This window comes from Plodia interpunctella, chromosome Z (assembly GCF_027563975.2).
Source record: "Plodia interpunctella isolate USDA-ARS_2022_Savannah chromosome Z, ilPloInte3.2, whole genome shotgun sequence".
In the NCBI taxonomy this organism is placed as follows: domain Eukaryota; kingdom Metazoa; phylum Arthropoda; class Insecta; order Lepidoptera; family Pyralidae; genus Plodia; species Plodia interpunctella.
In genome coordinates this window covers 12,286,761-12,305,846 of record NC_071324.2, presented here as the reverse complement: position 1 = coordinate 12,305,846, position 19,086 = coordinate 12,286,761, and the positions used below count along the sequence as shown (strand labels likewise).

General features: G+C 36.2%; 1 protein-coding gene across 5 annotated transcripts; it reads right to left on the bottom strand.

Annotated features, from left to right (window-relative positions):
• Positions 1–3,437: 3,437 nt before the first annotated feature.
• Positions 3,438–17,628, bottom strand: LOC128683042 (transcriptional repressor CTCF-like). Of its 5 annotated transcripts, none has more exons than XM_053768217.2 (16): positions 17,098–17,292; positions 15,570–15,655; positions 15,037–15,173; positions 14,493–14,636; positions 14,105–14,283; positions 13,724–13,893; positions 12,893–13,029; positions 12,471–12,621; positions 11,593–11,759; positions 11,010–11,146; positions 10,241–10,359; positions 9,413–9,531; positions 7,371–7,394; positions 5,121–5,337; positions 4,031–4,158; positions 3,438–3,651 (listed from the first exon to the last, which is right to left on the bottom strand). In XM_053768217.2, exons 2-16 carry the CDS (start codon positions 15,652–15,654, stop codon positions 3,595–3,597), a joined length of 1,971 nt encoding a protein of 656 aa, XP_053624192.1. In that variant the 5' UTR covers position 15,655; positions 17,098–17,292; the 3' UTR covers positions 3,438–3,594. The 5 variants fall into 5 exon arrangements, with proteins under 5 accessions (XP_053624192.1, XP_053624196.1, XP_053624193.1 ...); XM_053768218.2 differs by lacking the exon at positions 17,098–17,292 and adding an exon at positions 17,516–17,628 and having other exon boundaries at positions 3,452–3,651; XM_053768220.2 differs by lacking the exon at positions 17,098–17,292 and adding an exon at positions 17,516–17,621 and having other exon boundaries at positions 3,452–3,651; positions 15,570–15,658.
• Between the last annotated feature and the right edge of the window lie 1,458 nt (positions 17,629–19,086).

The window sequence follows — 19,086 nt, the reverse complement described above, 5'->3', positions numbered from 1 at the left end:
GCTGATGTTGTGAAAGGTCCGTTGTCAAATTGAATTTAGTTTGTAAATGTATATATTGGCGGATTCGGTATAACATTGCTGGTTTTTCATTGCGGTCAATGAAAGCACTCATACTAACTACGCAATGTTCACGCACTCGCGTCGGCGTGTGTGTGTGCAGTGTGGAGCTGGCATTCAGTATACGGCCGAATATAATGAAAGCAGCCGAATATAATGAAAGCAGCCGAAAACCGAATATTCATTTCGCAACAGCAATAGTAGTAAATAATCAGCAATTTTAAGTAATTATGTAATCATTTTAAGACCATCGATGTACAGTGAAGCACATCAAGTTACCCAGCATGAAACTTTGGCGCGGTAATAGCAACGAGTTGGCATTGAATTTGGGTAGGTTGATGTGCCGGTGACTGTACACTTAGTTGGCATATAAAAAAATTCATCAAATCTTGTTTGTCAACTTTACTTAACGAACCATAATTATTAAATGTATTATATTTGTAACAGTATTACTAATTGCGACTAAAATTTTCACAATAACACTATTACTAAACAGCGATTTGTATTACCGTTCATGAAATACTGACTCCTCGAAGGTTCTTTTCTAAGAGAAAAAAGTTAAAAAAAAAACAACTTCGTTGGATCGATTCCTTTAATCGATTAATTAAAATTACCGTTTTTTGCAACCTGCATCTTCACCTAACCTATTAACTAAACAACTATACAACAATATAATCAAGATTGGTATTACATAATTATATTTATTTAAAATTGGTATTACATAAATATTTTATAATAAGCAACGTCTTATCAGTGACATGCTGTACAAAGTTTTCTTTGTCAGCCAAATTTGTATTTTTTTACTGTATAGGGTGTTTCAGTGTGAGCGGGGTCTACTGTATAAGTAAAGGATCATTGGGTTTAGTCTCGTAACGTTCAAGTTGTAAAATAACATATGGTTGCAAAAAGTTCAAATCTCATAAGACCAGACTGTAGAAACTTCCAAGTTGCAAAATATCTAATCTCAAATAGTTAAAGTCCTGAAACTTTACTATGTACTTTTTTCCCTGCTCAAGATAAATAGTAATCAAACCTTTTAATGATCTACTTTAAAAACATATTTTAACCATTTACATTTACAAGCGTTAGTATCCACCCTTTTTTTAAAATTTCAAGATCAAAATAAACAATATAAACCATTCAATCCACTTATATAAAAAAATAATATTATGAGACATAGATGTTTTACGACTTAACCGTTTTGAAAAAAATATACGTTAAGAGATGTTATTTTGCAACTTGGAAGTTTCGAGACTAGTTCTTATGAGATTTGAACTTTTTGCAACTATATGTTAATTTGCATCTTGAGCGTTTGGAGACGTTTGTTCGCTTGTCTAATTTGTCATGTATAAGACAAAAACAATTGGTTAGTAAAGCACCCGGGCTGATACTGACGTTATTGTCATGCATGAATTTCAAATAGTTTCCACTTGAGGTTTTTAGCTTGAAGATCGGTGCAGACCATATGTGTAGCAATAAGTACACATTTATATTATTGATTGTTTATTTCACAGACAATTAATTAAGTCTGCACCGGCTTTAAAAGTTTAGTGATTTATCTAAAGTCAAAAGAACGCTTCACAAACTTATGATTTTACAAAATTAAAATGGACATTATATGTACACTTACATAAAAAAAATAGCTATTGAAGTTAACGGCTAGCAACAATTTACAAACAAAACAAGCGTGCATTACTGTAATGATATACATATTATATTAAACTCAACACCAGCTGAAAATAATATATATTCTATTGTTTTAAGCCTAATGTAATGACTTACACGGACTCAAGCCGATTGTTCAATGAACTTCTTATATGAAATATAGTAATAGTTACATAAATTATTAAGATATATTATAACCTTATTATAACAGTTTCTTATTCTGTACAATAAACTCCTAAATCGCAAGGAAATTACAGGTACCCGCTTCTAATAGTCAACAAAATCAAGTACGCGTGTATATAAAAACAGTGGTATTATTACACTGAGCCACAAAATTTAGACTTAAATCTGCGGTTTTTTCCAAAGTACGAAATATTAGTGACATAATTGCAATGAGTTCTATGATTTGTAACACATTATAACATTTTATAGATCGAAATGATACAATGCCGCGCATTATTACCAGCCGTTTAATTATAAAAAATAGCATTATTTTCCAAGAGTTGATTTCGCGATAAAAATCTTTGACCGTCAAAAATGTGTATAATATAGAATTATAAACTATGATTTTAATGTAAATAGTGCAATAAAGAGATCTGTTTATGTATGTGGGAAAATTTCACCTCGTAATTAAGTGGATTAATTTCGAGGTGTGACTGGATTTCACAAATATATGGACGCTGGTGGTTAGTATGGGACATTGGCATTACTAAATGTAACACACCAACCATCTATTATAATAATAATAATAATATAGCTGGCAGTTAAAGTATATCAAATTATCTGAAAACTTGTGAGTGATTTATAACAATTTTTTCTCACAAGTCCCAATTTTTAGTTGCCGCAGAAAGTTGACAAATATTTACACTAAATATTGAATCGTTCACAATATTTTTTTAGAAGTACCGTAGTACCGTCCGCGGAATGTATAACTATATATATCATAGCACTGCTGTACTTGAGATCACAACAACAGGATATCAGGGATCAACACATATTTGTACACAAACATTCAAGAAGTAACCCAACAGAAACTTGTGGACTTGCATTGATGTATCGAACTATCTACTTAATTACAATTGATAAATTTATAAACTATTTGTGTAAAATTGAACTAGCTATGAGACATATGAAAAACTGTTGCAATCAAGTAAAATAACAGACTAATAAAACACTATATTAAATACTGTTTCAGTCCGAATTTTCATGCAAGTTCATAAGTTCCTATTTATTATTAATAATAATAGTTTACGACCACATAGTCTCTTTAAGTTTATTTAAGCGGAACATTATAATGTCCACCGCTGTCTGTATGTCTGTCCAGACCCTATCTCTGGACCCATAAAGCCTAACCTGTAAACACAATACACACATAGTCGTTCAATTCCATCAAACCTTTATATTTCACGTGTAAACGTCAAAATTTACATTTTCACCTTCAATGTAATGTTCTAATATCTGTGGTTTAAACTCTTAAATACAGAATATAATTGATAAAGTATATTTTATATCGATGTTTACACGTGAAACTGTTGACGGGATTATGTCATGAAACTGTTTTCGTGATACAGGTTTCACGGAAATTGAGTTTTATAGGCTATTAGACTCTGTATTTTTTTCATTATAGAATGATTTGTGGCAAGGCCCAACGGAAGGCCGCTACAACCACAAACTTGAAGCGTCTCAGGAGGCCCTATACTTATTTTTTAAATGTATTTTTATTTTGTATCCACTCTACGAGCATCAAATTGAATTAATAAAGACCATGTCTTCATTTTATTTTTCAACCCTTTGATATTTTGTCGAAGGATAAGTCTCTCCGGTGTTGCCAAACTTGGGTCCAAAGCGTTGTTTGCCTGCTGCGTGCTGCGTTTATCCCAAACGAAGCACAATTTTTTCATTGTATTCTTCATCCTGTTCTTCATCCTCCTGGTAAGAAACATGTAATATGTTTAAATGGAGAAAGTATCGATCAGTGTGTGATGTTAGCGTGTTATCCCGCCCTAGAATAAGAGTAATCCACAACAACAGTATTCTCAACGACAGCCAGATTGTAGACATGACTTTATCTTTCGTTTTGCTCATACAAGAAATATAGCAAGGAGGTCATACATTAATAAAACGGTTAGGACACAGAACTTACAAGCGAAAACTTAGTGGCTAACCCTTACTATTATCCAGGTCATTACGTTGTTGGCTGTGCTCACATCGAAAGACAAAAAAATATGAATACTTTAAGTCTTTTAGGCTGATCTCGGGCTTCGGTACGTCGCAGCCCATAATGAGACAAGAATGAGAGAGTACTCACATCAAAGCCGAAGCAGGTGTCCACCTCTTTCTCCAGCTTGATGTTGCGGTCGGGCGGCCGCGGCGCCACTATCTTAACGTCTTTGACCTCGTGTTCCTCCTCCTCTTCTTCTTCTTCTGCTTCTTCTTCTGCAATTTGTAATCATCGTTACTCTATCTGCACGTACACTTGTCTTGTAGGTCGAAATTCTCCAATGTACTGATTGTGTAAGGGTGACACAAAATACCAAATACATAAGTGCGCCTATGATGGTTATCCAGCTAAACCTAGGTGCCACATTGATCACACCTAGTTGTAGCCTGCCTATGTTCGGCTAGACCTTGCTGCAGCCGGTTTTTTTTTGGCTTTACTAGTTCGCAGAGCGTTTCGACCGCTGTAGCCGCGCTGTCATTACGATCCGTCAATTCACTTGTAGAAGGAATCATTTCCAAAACCAATCATATAATACCACAGTACAGAGTATGAATTTAAAGTCAGATACTAAAAATAATACTTGTCTTTGTTAAATTTTGAAAAAGTGTAACGATAGTGCGTGCGGCGGCAGCGGTCGAAACGCTCTGCGAACCACCCAGGTGTATCGTGTTTATCTCCGGCTAAATCTAAGTGTAAATAGTTAAAGTTGGTTAAGTATAGATGAAAGAAAGTATTTATTTGCATTACAGTACAAATTGTTGTTTTGTGTTTTAAAAGTTCCATACATTCAGCTTATTTGTCATACAAATATTAAAGTATCTTAAATTAAGATTAAATTAATTCATTCACATCAGTTTTTTAGACTTGTCATAAACATGATTGCACACAGCCGGGTCAGAACATAACATTGTTCAAAAACATATTTTTTTTTAGTTGTAATTTATGTTTTTGAACAAATGTTCTGTTCAAAACATAGCGCAGCGCACTCGGCTTAAGATATTCAATGTTTTCTTATTATGTTAATTGCAATAACGTTATCATTGTCATTTAAAACATGTTGAGGTTAAAGCACCAAGGTGACTACCTCCATGGAGAGATCAAAAATGTAAAAAAGAAAATAATACAGGCGAAAATAAATCTCAGCAATAAAACAAACTATGGTGAGAGACGCAATTACCTGGCTCCTCGTCTATGTAGTCTGGTGCGACGACAGCGACCTGCTGCTCAGTGCCGTCCTCGAGCTGGATCACCTCCAGGAACACGTACTGCTCCCCGTCCCCGTTCGCCACCGTCACCAGCTCGCCGCGCTTCAGCTCCTTCAGACCCAGCTTCACCATATCCGATTGGTCCTCTTCGTTTTCTGACTCTTCCGGTTCCGCTTCTGACGACGCCGGCTGACGGTAGACATACTTATTTTAAATAAGACTTATTTACTTTCAGTATATAGAAATCATCGCGCCTAGCTTCGGGCCGCGTATCAGGTTTATGTATGACACTGTACGCATCTTTATATAGTAATGTAATTTTTTTACGTTTATGTTTAAGGCCATTTGTTGCCAAACACGCCGAAACCTGTCTAAATGGCAACAAACGGCTCAGAATAGAGACCTTTGGAAGACAGAAGGGGAGGCCTTTGCGGAGCAGTGGGACAAATGATTACAGGCTATAAAAAAATGTTTAAGGCATTTACGGTGTTTTTAAAAGCGAATTTTGGTCTCGAAAGTCACGAACATACAAACGTGTACTTTTGAAAACTTAACATTCACATAAACATTTTTCTAGTCATTTATTTTAAATTCAAATGATTTATTCAGAAAATAGACCTTCACAGGCACTTTTTCTCGTCAAGTTTTATATTTACAGTTATTTCTCACAAGCTACAAACTACTTTATACAAGTTCGCAACTAAATATTTTTGTTACTATGAAGTAACAACATTACGGTACTATGGCCCTTTAGCATAAAATCTCGCACAGCCATATGTATATATTCAAGAAAATTCGCTTTTCATTGTTGTTTAAATAAAATCACTTGCTATTAGAAAAAACTTTGAAATAATTGATGAAAAGCTAAAAAAGCTAATATAAATTTGCATACTAGCTACGTCCCAGGGCTTCGCTTCCGTAGAAATCGATTTATTTTAGAAATTTGAGTGGCCAAACAGGCCTCTTTCTAGCCAGAAGGGAAGCAGAGATAAGGTCTAAGATGTTACACGCAAGCTCAAACAATGCCTATTCACTCTTGCCTTGAAGATCCCTAAATTGTAGTATAGGACAGAGACATATAGATGCGGGGAGAGAATTCCTGACCTCAACAGTTCTCAGTAGGAAACAAATCGGGAGGTAATATGAGATCAAAATCAAATAATTCATTCAGAAATTAGGCTTTCACAGGCACTTTTTCGCGTCATATTCTAAATTATATTATGATATTTACCAAATGATATTTACCAAATCTACAAACCACTAGCATTTCGGAACGACCACTGCTGAGAAGAAATGCCAAAAAAAAACTCATTTAAACAGTGTTGGTCCTTATCATGCCAGAAGGGCTTACCATTTTTTAAGATGGAATATAAACCACAAAAAGGGTGGAGACTCTGACCGCGCCGTGTAGTTCTATAGCGAAACGGTGATAGGCTAATGAAGTCCTGCCTATAGAAGACACACAGACTCGCTACTATGAATGAGGCTCTGGAGCTGATCCCTCGTAAGTGTCTCATCATGTACGGTCTTCTATACATCTGTCTAAAGTGCTGGAGCGCTTCGAGCTGATGACGGGCGGATCCATCGCACAAATTGGAGTAACACTCCATACAGGAGTGGACTAGGACTGTGTAAAGGCTCAACAGAGAGGATGCCCAGGTTTTCAGTTGTTTTGTTGTTTAGACACTAGTTTCTAAAAAATGCATTTTTCAAAAAACCCGGAATCATGGATTAAATTGGAAAAAGATCCATCAATGGATATTCAAGACGGATTTTGGTGGACGTAGGGATTCTTTTGCATAATAAATGCAGCAGGTGAAAGAATTTTGGAAATCGGTTGAGAAGTTCGTATATTACATGGACACAATCACTAATTATTTATTATACTAGTGTACAACTGGGGTGAAAGGATTGTGGAAAGGTTAAGTTAATGTTATGTAGTATATGTAGGAATTGGGCCGGCTAGGGTCGGGTAGGAACCGAGTACCCCACAATTGGAAAACGGAGCGTAGGACATCCGGCAGCTAGATGAGTCGATGATGTAAAGGAAATCGATCGATGGCAACAACTGGATGGAGATGGCCCAGGACAGAGACGGAAGGAGACCTATGCCCAGCGGTGGGTCACGGAGGTCTGCAGATGACGATGATGAAGAATGTAGTATACATAGATTCTTCCTTCTCCAAGTGTCCAAAGGTCAATGAATGCAAAAGAATACGTACGTAATACACTTCCTCTTTCGCAGGCTATGAACATGATAAAAATGAAAATTAATAACGCTGGTTTTAAGTTGTCAAGGCGAAGAGCATAAAATAATTACAGATAAACATATATTTACACAAACAATTACAAAATACTGCCGAAAAAGCGTAAAGTCGCCAAAGCAATTTCTTAAAATATAATCAAATTAATCTACATATACAAAACTCTTGCGTTACTGAGCGACGGACTGACAGACGACGCACAGCCGAAACTACTGGGCGTAGAAAGCTGATATTTGGTGTGTAGGTTCCTAGGACGGTGTAGGGGAGCATCAATAAGGGATTTCCTGAAATTCCCACGGGAAACGGATGTTTACTCACATACGAAGTTGTGGGCAAAAGCTAGTTATCATATAAATGGTTAGACGACGGTGGAATGAAACGCCGTGGATGATATGGCCATTAAGGAACGAGGTAAGTACCTAGATTGCTGTCAATAATGAATAATAAACTTTATTTAGATTTTTATTTAACATTTTTTATGTTTATCGATTTTAAAAACACCTTTGACGACCTCGGTGGCGCAGTGGTAAAGTTCTTGCCACTGAACCGAGAGGTCCCGCGTTCGATCCCTTGTCGGGTCATAATGGAAAATGACCTTTTTCTGATTGACCCGGGTCTTGGATGTTTATCTATATATGTACTTGTTATAAGATATAGTATCGTTGAGTTAGTATCCCATAACACAAGTCTCGAACTTACTTTGGGGCTAGCTCAATCTGTGTGATTTGTTCTAATATATTTATTTATTTAAACAAAGCAATGTTGGTTCAGTGCTTAAGACGCTGGCCTTTGAACTGAAAGGATCCAGTTTCGAATCATACTTGTACCACATTTTAAGAGTTTGTTTACCAATCTGACTCATGCATGGAATTCAACATTTTTGGAACTCAACATAATGGTCTGGAAGGCACATTTTGAGACCACCACTTGCTTCTGGTGAAGGAAAACATCGTGAGGAAAGTTGCACTCTACTTGGTTATTTAACAGCTAGTGTGTGAAGGAAGTGGCTAACCACTCCATTAATCGTCCAGGATGTCTGTGTACAACTCCTTATAAATATGAAATTATATTTGTTACCACTTCACACTCTATCTACTCAACCAATCTTCTTGAAATTTTGCATACATGTAGTTTGAAATATGGAGAAAGACATAGGGTACCTTTCATCCTGGAAAAATAACTGGTCCTATGGGAAATTTCCGCGGGCGAAGCCGCGATCACATAATGGCCACCCCCTCAGCCAAGAGAAATACGAATATAAATAGAAACACAAAAAAATCGCACTAAAATCGCAATTCAAAGCTTTTTCTATAATCAGCACTTAGATTCACTGCACTTAGATTCGCAATAACTCGCACGTGCACAATATTATTATCAGTAACAGTGCCAGGTTCCAGATAGCGACAAGAACACTGCAGATATTAATTTTGTTTGGTTATGAGGTAAAAAGTGATTGAATTTTTTATACACACAAATCAATATTATTCACAAAACATTAAATACATTTGTACCTACATATATTTGCAGTGCAGTATATGCAGGTTACATAAAAAGGGTATTCTTTCGCGTTTTTGCAAAATATCACATCAAATCAATCACACATACTTTATCGACATATAACACAGAAATAGAGAAATTCATTCATTGCATTCGGATATTACACAAATTAAAATCGAATCATGAAATTTCAAAATACCAAAAAAATCAACATCTCCGGGATTCACGACGCCACTATCCCGAATACAACACACACGGGAAGATGACGGAGTTGGCTAATGGTCTCCATTCCGTCCTTCCATACCTCGATACTATTCAATTCCATACCAATATTATAAAGAGAGTAGATTTGAATTTTTGTTGTAATTAATGAACTCAAAAATTACAGGACCGATTTTGATGAAATTTGGATATAGCCGAAAACTTAAGCTTAGTATTACCCGAGCGAAGTCGCGGCGGGCCGGTTATTCGTACACATATCGTCTTAGCGTCATGTGACTCACCTCGACTTGTATTTCGGTGCCTTCTAGGAAGTTGGTCTGGCGGCCGATCTTGAGCGCCATGGTGTGGTCCTGGTGGCTGGACTCCGGGTCGTGCACCGCCAGGTGTCGGATCAGATTGCCTGAGTTACAAAATTACATTTTTGAGTGGGCTTGTCCAGGTTTTACGTTCATTAGTACACTGCTGGCCACTAACAAACGAATAAGTCACGATATGGTCTAAGTTCAAATATTTTTTCACAATTTGACACATAAGATTGTCGCCGGATTGTTTTTAAGTTGTTAAAAAATACGATTTATATTTTAGGAAGTTTATTACAGTTATTACCACTAAACGCTAGTTTTAATTGATCATTTTATTTATTGTCATGGTTTGTAGTGTCTCAGGTAAAAGTTATAGTATTTATTCCGAAATTAGATGTTCACAGGCACTTTAACACGTCAAATTTTAAATTATATGGTATTTCTCAAAAAGAACTGTGCTGGCCCTAGAACCGGACAAATTCACATAGTCCCGTGAATATCATACAAGGGGACGAGGGGACAGCAGCTGACAGGTAGGTAACAAAGTGGGATGGTCACACAGGCCTCACAGCCTGGAATGTAACACGTAAGCGGTAACATGCGATGATGATAGAGGCATATCAATTTGAATGGCCCATGCACTCCGAATCTAAGCGCCCGCGCATATGTTATTGCCTTTTATACAATCAGATATATTTCTCCCAGTGTCAAAAACAAAAATTTCCAATACTTTTATGAATTCAATTCCAAATCTAATTTAAAAAAAAAACAAAAAGAAAGTGTGTACTGGCAACCCTAATGACTAACCTTTGTGTGCGAAGGTGCGCTTGCACTCGTGGCACGTGTGCGTCTTCTCCTTGGGCGGTTTGGGCACGTAGTCCGGATTATGGTACAGATTCTGGTGTCTTCGAAGAAGCTGCTTTTGTCTACAAGCAAAGTCATATTGTTTGAAATTGCTTTGTCGTAGGTGACAAAGGAATAAAAAGCCTAAGTTGAACAACTGCATTCTCAAAGAGGGACAGCAAGCTGCCGGTCGTAAAATCCCAGCCAGATTTGAACGTTATTATTTCAAAGATCATTGTTGAATTTTGTAGAAAATAAATATTAGTTCGAATTTGAGAGTAATCTATCAAATTATGTTCAGTAATTTCCTAGAAAGTCTTATTTTAATATACACTGATAAGTAATCATAAGAGATAAAATGTTTACACAACAGAAGAAAATGTCATTTTGATACAAGCTTTTATTGTTGTCAGAGATCCTATGTGTCTGTGCAGTAAACTACAGAGGAATTCCCACGTCTTGAGACGTTCCTTAATGCACCATCCAGATCATGCTTATCACAATAAGGCATTGTCATGCAAACTAAATGTATGTACAAAATTTCATCTCCATCGGTTGAATTGCAGATATCTTCAAAATTGAGTTGTAAGATTCCACCCGAGACATAGTAACATAAGTTAAATTAGTAAAAAGTGTCTGTGACGGACGGACGGACAGACAGACATGACGAATCTATAAGGATTCCGTTTTTGCCATTTGGCAACGGAACCCTAAAAATTAAAAGTATAGTTACCTAAAGGACTGGTCGCACTGGTCGCACACAAAGGGCTTCTCGTCCGTATGTTTGAGCATGTGCGACTTGAGGTGCCGCAGCGTCGTCGACGCGTACGGACACAACTCGCATTTGTAACACTTCTCGCCCTCATGCGTCTGCAATGGGTTCAATGGATTTATTGTCCGCTACATACTACCGCACAAAATACTATTATAACAATAAATTTCATAAATCATACACCTTGATCTTTCTCTTGAACTTACTATGAAAAAATCCGCATAAAAATCCGTTGCGTAGTTTTAAAGATCTACGCATACATAGGACAGACAGACAGCGGGAAGCGACTTCGTTTTATACTATATAGTGATGTTTTTATAATGTCAATATCAAAATTTATAATACAGCTGTGGGTTTCCGACCGCTGGTCTTACTAATCTACACTAAATCGTTGGAATATACGGTTGTATCAGCGGCTCAACGGCAATAAAAAGTATAGTGATGTATTAAAGTTTTCCATAGACAAACATCGGGTGAAACTGAATGTAACTTTGGAAAAGGCAATTGAACTAGAAATAAAAGCTTGTAATATAAATGTACCCACCTTATTGTGGACCTTGCAGGAGTATCTGTCCGGGAAGGACTTGCCGCAACGCTTGCACTTGAGAGGCTTGTCCGAGGTGTGCAGCTTCTGCACGTGGATGCGGAGGTCGGTCTTGCGGCCGCACTTCGCCGGGCACAGTTCGCACGCGAACACCGGCTTCTCCGCCACTAGACAATCAATATATTGTCTTTAAAAATCCCAATCCTAACTAGTACTTAAATGCGAAAGTTACATTTGTATTTGTTACCTCTTTACACTCTGTCTACTCAACCCAATCTTATTGAAATTTTGCATACAAATAGTTGCAGAGCGGGGTAGGACATAGGTAGGTACCTAACATCCCGGAAAATTAACTATTCCCGTGGGAAATGAACAGACAATAGGGTAGATGACAAATTATTATTTTGATGACTATTCGAAGGTCCTCAATAGAAACAACAGTGAAAAAAATATTGTGATGATGACAAAATACTTACAAAGATTACAAAAAGAAAATGTTGCAGTTTGGTATGCTGTTGACTGTACACATATTTTATAGATAAACAAAACGTAATATATTTTCTATAAATAAAGGAAAACTTAAAAGTAAACACAAATACACCTGTTATATTTAAAATTGTGGTATAAATCCCGGTTTACAACATTTTAGTCATTGCCATACCAAAATCAATGGTAAAAAAGCAATCAGTGTACCTAGACAAGAGGACGCAGGGCCATCATTTCTTTTCAACTCTAAGACTGTACGCGACACGGGTTATTGATCAAGGTCAAACTAGAACTAACTTAACTAACGAGTAATTAAAAAATTAGACCTTCACTCACAGGCAAATTTAAAATTATATGTTTCTAAAAAAAAGCTACAAACTACTAACTCTTACCGTTGTGTATGAGTTTATGCGCTTTGAGTGAGTTGGACTGCGTGAAGCACATGTTGCAGTGGTCGCATTTGTATGGCTTTTCGCCCGTGTGCGTGCGCAGGTGTCGCTTCAGCTTGAACATGTCTGGCGACGCGTACGTGCAGTGTGGACACTGGAGGAACAATACATTAATTAATAGATAAATAGATAGATAGATAAAAAACTTTATTTGCAGCAACAGAACACATACATTAAAATACAAAAAATAACACAGGTTCAATAGTTAGCAGCACAGATAAAATGTGTATGTGTGCTGCAGCAATACGAATGGTCATGGCTCAATGATAATATTGCTCCTCGGAGAGCAACGCATCGATTTTTTAATAAATAAACATTATGTTAAGTTGCCGTGAAGTTTGATCTATCTACATGACATGTATTACCTGATACGGTCGCTCGCCTGTGTGACAGCGGACATGTCTCCTCAGCTTGGACAGTTCCACTGAGGCATAGTCGCACTCTGTACACTTGTGTGGCTTCTCGTGCGTGTGTTTGTACCGCACGTGCCGCACCAACTCGCCTGGCGAAATATTATATATTTGTTATTATTAGGCATCAATAAATTATTTCATTGTGCACGTTAACAGAAGATGGTAAAAGTACATTACTAATGTTTATAACGTTTAAGGTAATAAGTAACTTTAATAATGGATAATATAAAATATAGTATTCAATAAAATTGACAATCCAATTAAAACACGTTTAAACAATATTGGATTGAGATAAATAAAATACGAAATGGAATTATCAAATAACATTTAATAAATTAAATTCAAAGATATAGAATGTAGAACCAAGTAGTAAAGTAGGTACTTGGATAATAAAAAGGAAAATAATTTGCACCTCATACCGGCTATACCCTATTGCTGAACAGTTCGCCAAACTTCGGTGGATTCGGCATGCATTGCTTGTTTTTCATTGTGGTAAATAAAAGCTCTCACACAATCTACGCAATGTTCATGCATCCGCGTCGGAATCTAAGTTCGGCGACGGCGACGTATATTATGATTAACTTGCAATGTGTCAAGATTTTGATTTTTTTTATGTAAAAAACATTATTACATATATTACTTCGCGATGTGTCCCTATATACTCTTAGATCTTTAAAACTACTCAACGGATTCTGATGCGGATTTTTCAAAAAGTGATCGGTTCAATGGTGAGTGAGTGAGATCGGTGAGATCGGTTTACAGAGAGATGAATGTGTCTCTTACCGGAAGTTGTGAAAGGACTCTTGCAGTACTTGCAAATGTGAGGCTTGACACCGTTGTGCATATTCACGTGATTTTGTAGCGACGCGAGCGTCTTGAAGCCGCGTTCGCACACACTGCATTTATGAGGGCGGTCTTCAGAGTGCGTCTTCATGTGGCGAAGGAGGAGGTACCTATAAACAATATATTTTTTTGCAGACAATTTAACCAAAATGCGACGTGTTGTTCCGCCCTGGAATAAGACCATATCTGTTGCAGATGTTGTGCGACTAAGGGAAATAAGGCATCATTTTTATGCAGACTTTGGGATTCCAATATCACAGGTACTGGGAACACGGCAAAATGAGAGAGAGCTATTGAGTATACACAGTGTAAATGACTGACCTCCTATGACTAGTGTAGGAACAGAAGCTGCATGTAAAGTGGGGCCGTAAATATTGGCGGTTGTTCTTCTTTGTGGCCGCCGGTTTGGGTTTCTTGTCCTCCTCCTCCTCCTCCTGCTCCACCTGTCGTTCCTCCTCTTCCTCGAACTGGTACACGTCATCCGTGCTTTTCTCCTCTTGCTGGACAGATAAGTTTGATTGATTAATCTCACATATGTCATAATTCAAAAGCTTTTTCCATTCACAGGATTTGTATAGCATTGCATTGAAAAAAAAAACTATAAAACATCACCCCACAACCCACATATTCCATTGAGACAGAGGATGTTGAAAATTATAAAAATCAATTACTGCAAAAGAACTAAGAATTACGATTCAAAATGCTTTACCTCCACTTTGCCAACTTGATCTTGCACAACAAGAACATAACTGACTTCCCCCGTGCTACTTTCTGAGGGGACCAGAGTGACAGTCTGGTAGCGGTCACCTTCCACCATCATCGGGTCTTCTTCAGGCAACGCCTCTTGGAGACTCTACAATAGAAATTGAATTAAACTATTTGATTTCACTTATAAATCGCTTATGTAATATTAATATGTATTTGTATTGTGTAAGACATAAACTATGCTTTATAAAGCCCCAAGGGGTCTCAGGACCTGGGTGTGATGGTACTGAAATGAAAGGATCCATCCCCAGTCTGATGAGCGCTTGGTGTTCCAAACCAGGAAATAACATGTATTATACAATTGTAACCAATCTGTGCCTATACATAGAAAAAACATTCAAGAAAAATAATATGAATTTTTATTTCAATGGTTTAAAGCGATAATTAATATGGATATTAAGCTAAATTTTATGTTACTTAGCTTGAAAATCCAACAAAGTTCCACTCTCCAGTGGACATTTGGCTTCATGTGCAAGAATGTCACTTACCACATTGTCCTCAGAGACAGTGCCGGCCAATGACACCAAATTCTGGTTTTCTCCAGATGGTTGATAGTAGTAACGACCTTCCTCATCGACGAAGTAAGTAACACCCGCATTGCCATCTTGCTCTTCTTCTCCATTCACTGTCAAATTTCACTATTTAATAAATATGGCAAAAAATTGATATTATTGTGAAAAGAATATATATCTAATTAATGACGACAAAAATATACAAAATCATACAAAAAACGAAATGACATTTTAGAAATACATTTTTTTATCAATCAAATGTCATATTATAACATAATTTGGCACAGAATTGTAAAATTATGAGCCTATTTGTAGAAATTAACTGAATATTTACAAAATATATCACTATGTTACTTATTACAATTATAATAATTATAATTGTTATCCAGACAATACATTATAATTAGTTATGTTTTTTTGATAGGATCCTAGCAACACCAGTCATTATGTAAACGCACACACATACTTCTTATTTTTACACTATCACTTACTGATACCCTGATACTCACCCGTGAGAACAGTTGTAGTGCCTCCTTGGTTGATGAAGGAAGGAATAATATTCTTGGCTTTCGCCTTTTTATTATCTGGAGGCATTCTGCTAACAAATATATCATGTTAATGTTTTGAATCACAATTTTCATTGAAATTATACTATGTATGACTATAAGATTCAGGCCACATTATGGTGAATAAGTTCTTTCTCATGATGCATGTGACTCAGTCTGATATATGTACTGTGTGTAACAAGGAGGAAGACTTGATACACGTCTTGCTGGAATGTGGTCGATATTCTGCCCTACTCAATTGATTTTTAGCAAAAGTGCCCATGTGTAATGGTTTGCTGAACATAGTGTTGAGCAGTCCATTATCACAGGTGGCTAAATCCATTTATATCTTGTGGATAAGCATTATGAAAGCTAGATAAGTTTATATTAGAGATCCCCCATGAGGCTGACATGTCACACAAAGTGTGCCTTGTCAAACAATTAGAAGAAAAACATGACTATAAGATCCCTATAAATAATTGTAAGCGCTTTTCCTTGATTGGGAGCAATATATTTACCCCACTCATAAAAAAAATTTAAACATACTTTCAACTTAAGCATTGTTTTGTTACTATCACACTTTATAATATTTGACATTAATAGAGATATTGTAGAAGCGGTGGTGCTGTAATGGTTAAGACGCCCGCCTGTGGATTGGAAAAGTCCCAGGTTCAAATCCTGCTTGTGCCATATGAGTTTGTATACAAATCTGACTCATATATAGTAGTTTTCATCGACCACCAAGGAAAACATTGTGAGGAAACCTGCACACTGGTTGATTTTTATTAACTTGTGTGTGAAATGGAGAAGGCAATGGCAAACCACTCCATTAATAATGCCAAGAAAATTGTTGTGTGTGTTTCTTCCACATAATGACCACGACCCTCAGCCATGAGGAATACTACTATGAAGAAGAGGGAGATACAAAACATTGCTTTAGCTCTAACTTTTAACTTTTTTTGAACAACCTGGTTTGATATGACAGGTGGTGATGAGAAAATGAAGTTCAAAACCCTGAATATTGAAAGACAACTATGTATATTACAATGCCTGTAAGTACTAACAATGTATAGAGATCAATATCCAATAGCAAGCTCTAAATCATAATTATGTGGTTGCTATACAAGTTTAAAATCAGTTAATTTTTAAACTGCTCTTTTAACCAAGAAGAAGAATTTGACATATATTTCAGCTACACATCAACACCTACAGTAAGAAAATGTTCTCACTGGGGAGTTATCTACTAATCTGAGAAAGTGAAGTATGTACTGGGTATGTGGTATAGGTTGATTTGGAGATTTGGTTGACTAAGAATCTCACTAATCGCTATTAAACTAATCCGCACAACCATTGCCCTAGTAAAGAGCTCAACCTTAGATTTATTGGAAACCAGGGATTGTTATGAATAAATAATTACAGTTTCATATCATAGACAGAACTACTTTCTTTAGATAAGTACGTAAACAAAAATGAAACGGTATATATATAGTACCTGAATGGGATTCACCGGAACTTTTTACAAATTTATAGGAGCTAACACTGGACAATGAATTCAAGGCTCGAAATGAAATAGCTGTGCCGCCATCTTAGTAGCAACATGTAGTTTTAGATTCATCGTGTCGTAGAGAACTCCACGAAAAATAATGATAAAACACAATAATTCCACTAATCCACAATCTCGACGACCAAAACAAATTAGCGCCACAATCTGAAAACTAGGAAAGATCACAGACGGCGCTGTTGTCTATGTGAACTTCTCCCAACAATGAATTCTAGGAATCCTCATATTCTGCTAGTTATTTTAACCATTGTTACAATGCATATGTACTGATTTTACTGTAAAATCGATCCGCAAAAACTACCACTAAAATTATTACTTAAAACATGTAGTAAAACACTGAATTCGGTACCTGGTTGCCTTTTTTAGAGCTTCTAAAATTTCTCAATGGGGGCGTTTTAATCAATTTCGACGAAGCGATAGGGACGCCGTAATGGCGGCGGATATGAGAACTAACCAGCAGGCAGCAGACAGGAAACAGTAGTAATAATGTTGCCAGAAATAATATATTTGTTAAATGTAGTTTTTTACTGTGTAGTTGACAAAGAAAACTAAAGAAAGAAAACCACGGAAGACAATGGACTTTCCAGCCTGTTGAGTTTAGACAGGTCGTGGAGACCAGAAACATAAGGCTAGTTGACATATATTTGTTTTGTTTTAATCGAGGGCCCTTATAATAATAGAAACACCAGAGAAAAAATTAAATCATACTATATTTTTAGTATATAAATAACACGTAGAAATGACGTAATAGCGTGCTAAAATCATAGATTTAAAAGGGCCCCTTCTCAATCTACAATTTTAGCGACCGCGCGGGTCCTGATAATATGATGGCAAAAAAAGCTGTTTGGTTGTCAGCTACACTAAAAATTACATTTATGGTATATTATGAAATTTGTTACATAATTTTAGTTTTTTATGCGTGTTTTTATAATTTCAATATTTCATACTTTTTGAAAATTGACTTTCCAACCATCTTTAAAACCAGCACTGTTACTGACTACAAATTATCGCAATGATCTTAAATATATTTATACGTTATTTTGATTACCTACACATATTTTTCTAAATTATCTGACCTTGTCCTACTCATGGATTTAGTAAGGTAGGTACTAATTCCATGCAACTATCCTATTCTTGACTCTGTGAAGTGTTTCAATTTGACATTATGTTTGACAGAACTCCCATTGTACATGTCTTTACTTAATTAATTAATTAGTAGGTACCCTGTCAGTACCTACTTATTAATTATCCATGGTCTTGTTGGTTATTGTTCTGAGGTACATGTAATAATGAGCTATCTCTTTCGCTTGCTATGAAAAAGAAGAGGATGCTGACAGTTTGTAGTAAAAAAGCTATAGACCTGTAAGTACCAAAAGCTAAGATGGCAATATTGGCATGTGCGTCTGTCATTCTATCTATATCAATGTTCCATGTGCACACCATGGAATTAGTAAGTACTTCGTACGGAGTACCTACTAATTCCATGGTGCACACGCATGACAGTGACAGTTTGTCGTAGTCATCCATCTGACTTTTACTTTTTAAAATTTCTGTAGCATAGAAAAGTCTAGAAATAAGGCACTTATAATATGGTATGTGGTAAAAGCTTTCTTTTTTTCAATAGATTTTTGTAGTTATTGTGGAGTTAGACATAGGCATGTAATGTCACTAAAGTAATTAAAGCGTTACACAACACATCAGAAGTAAGTAATTTCGGTACCTATTACAACAATTAAAATAACGTAATCAAAATATTGTTTTTATAATTTTCCGAAAAATATCACCAGCAAAAAATAATATATTTACGAAAATAAAATATTAAATTAAAATGTCTTTTCTTATCACCCCTTATGGAACGACCTCAACTCCAAAATTACAAACAAACATACAAAATGTATTTTTGCCCCGAGTTGATATGTA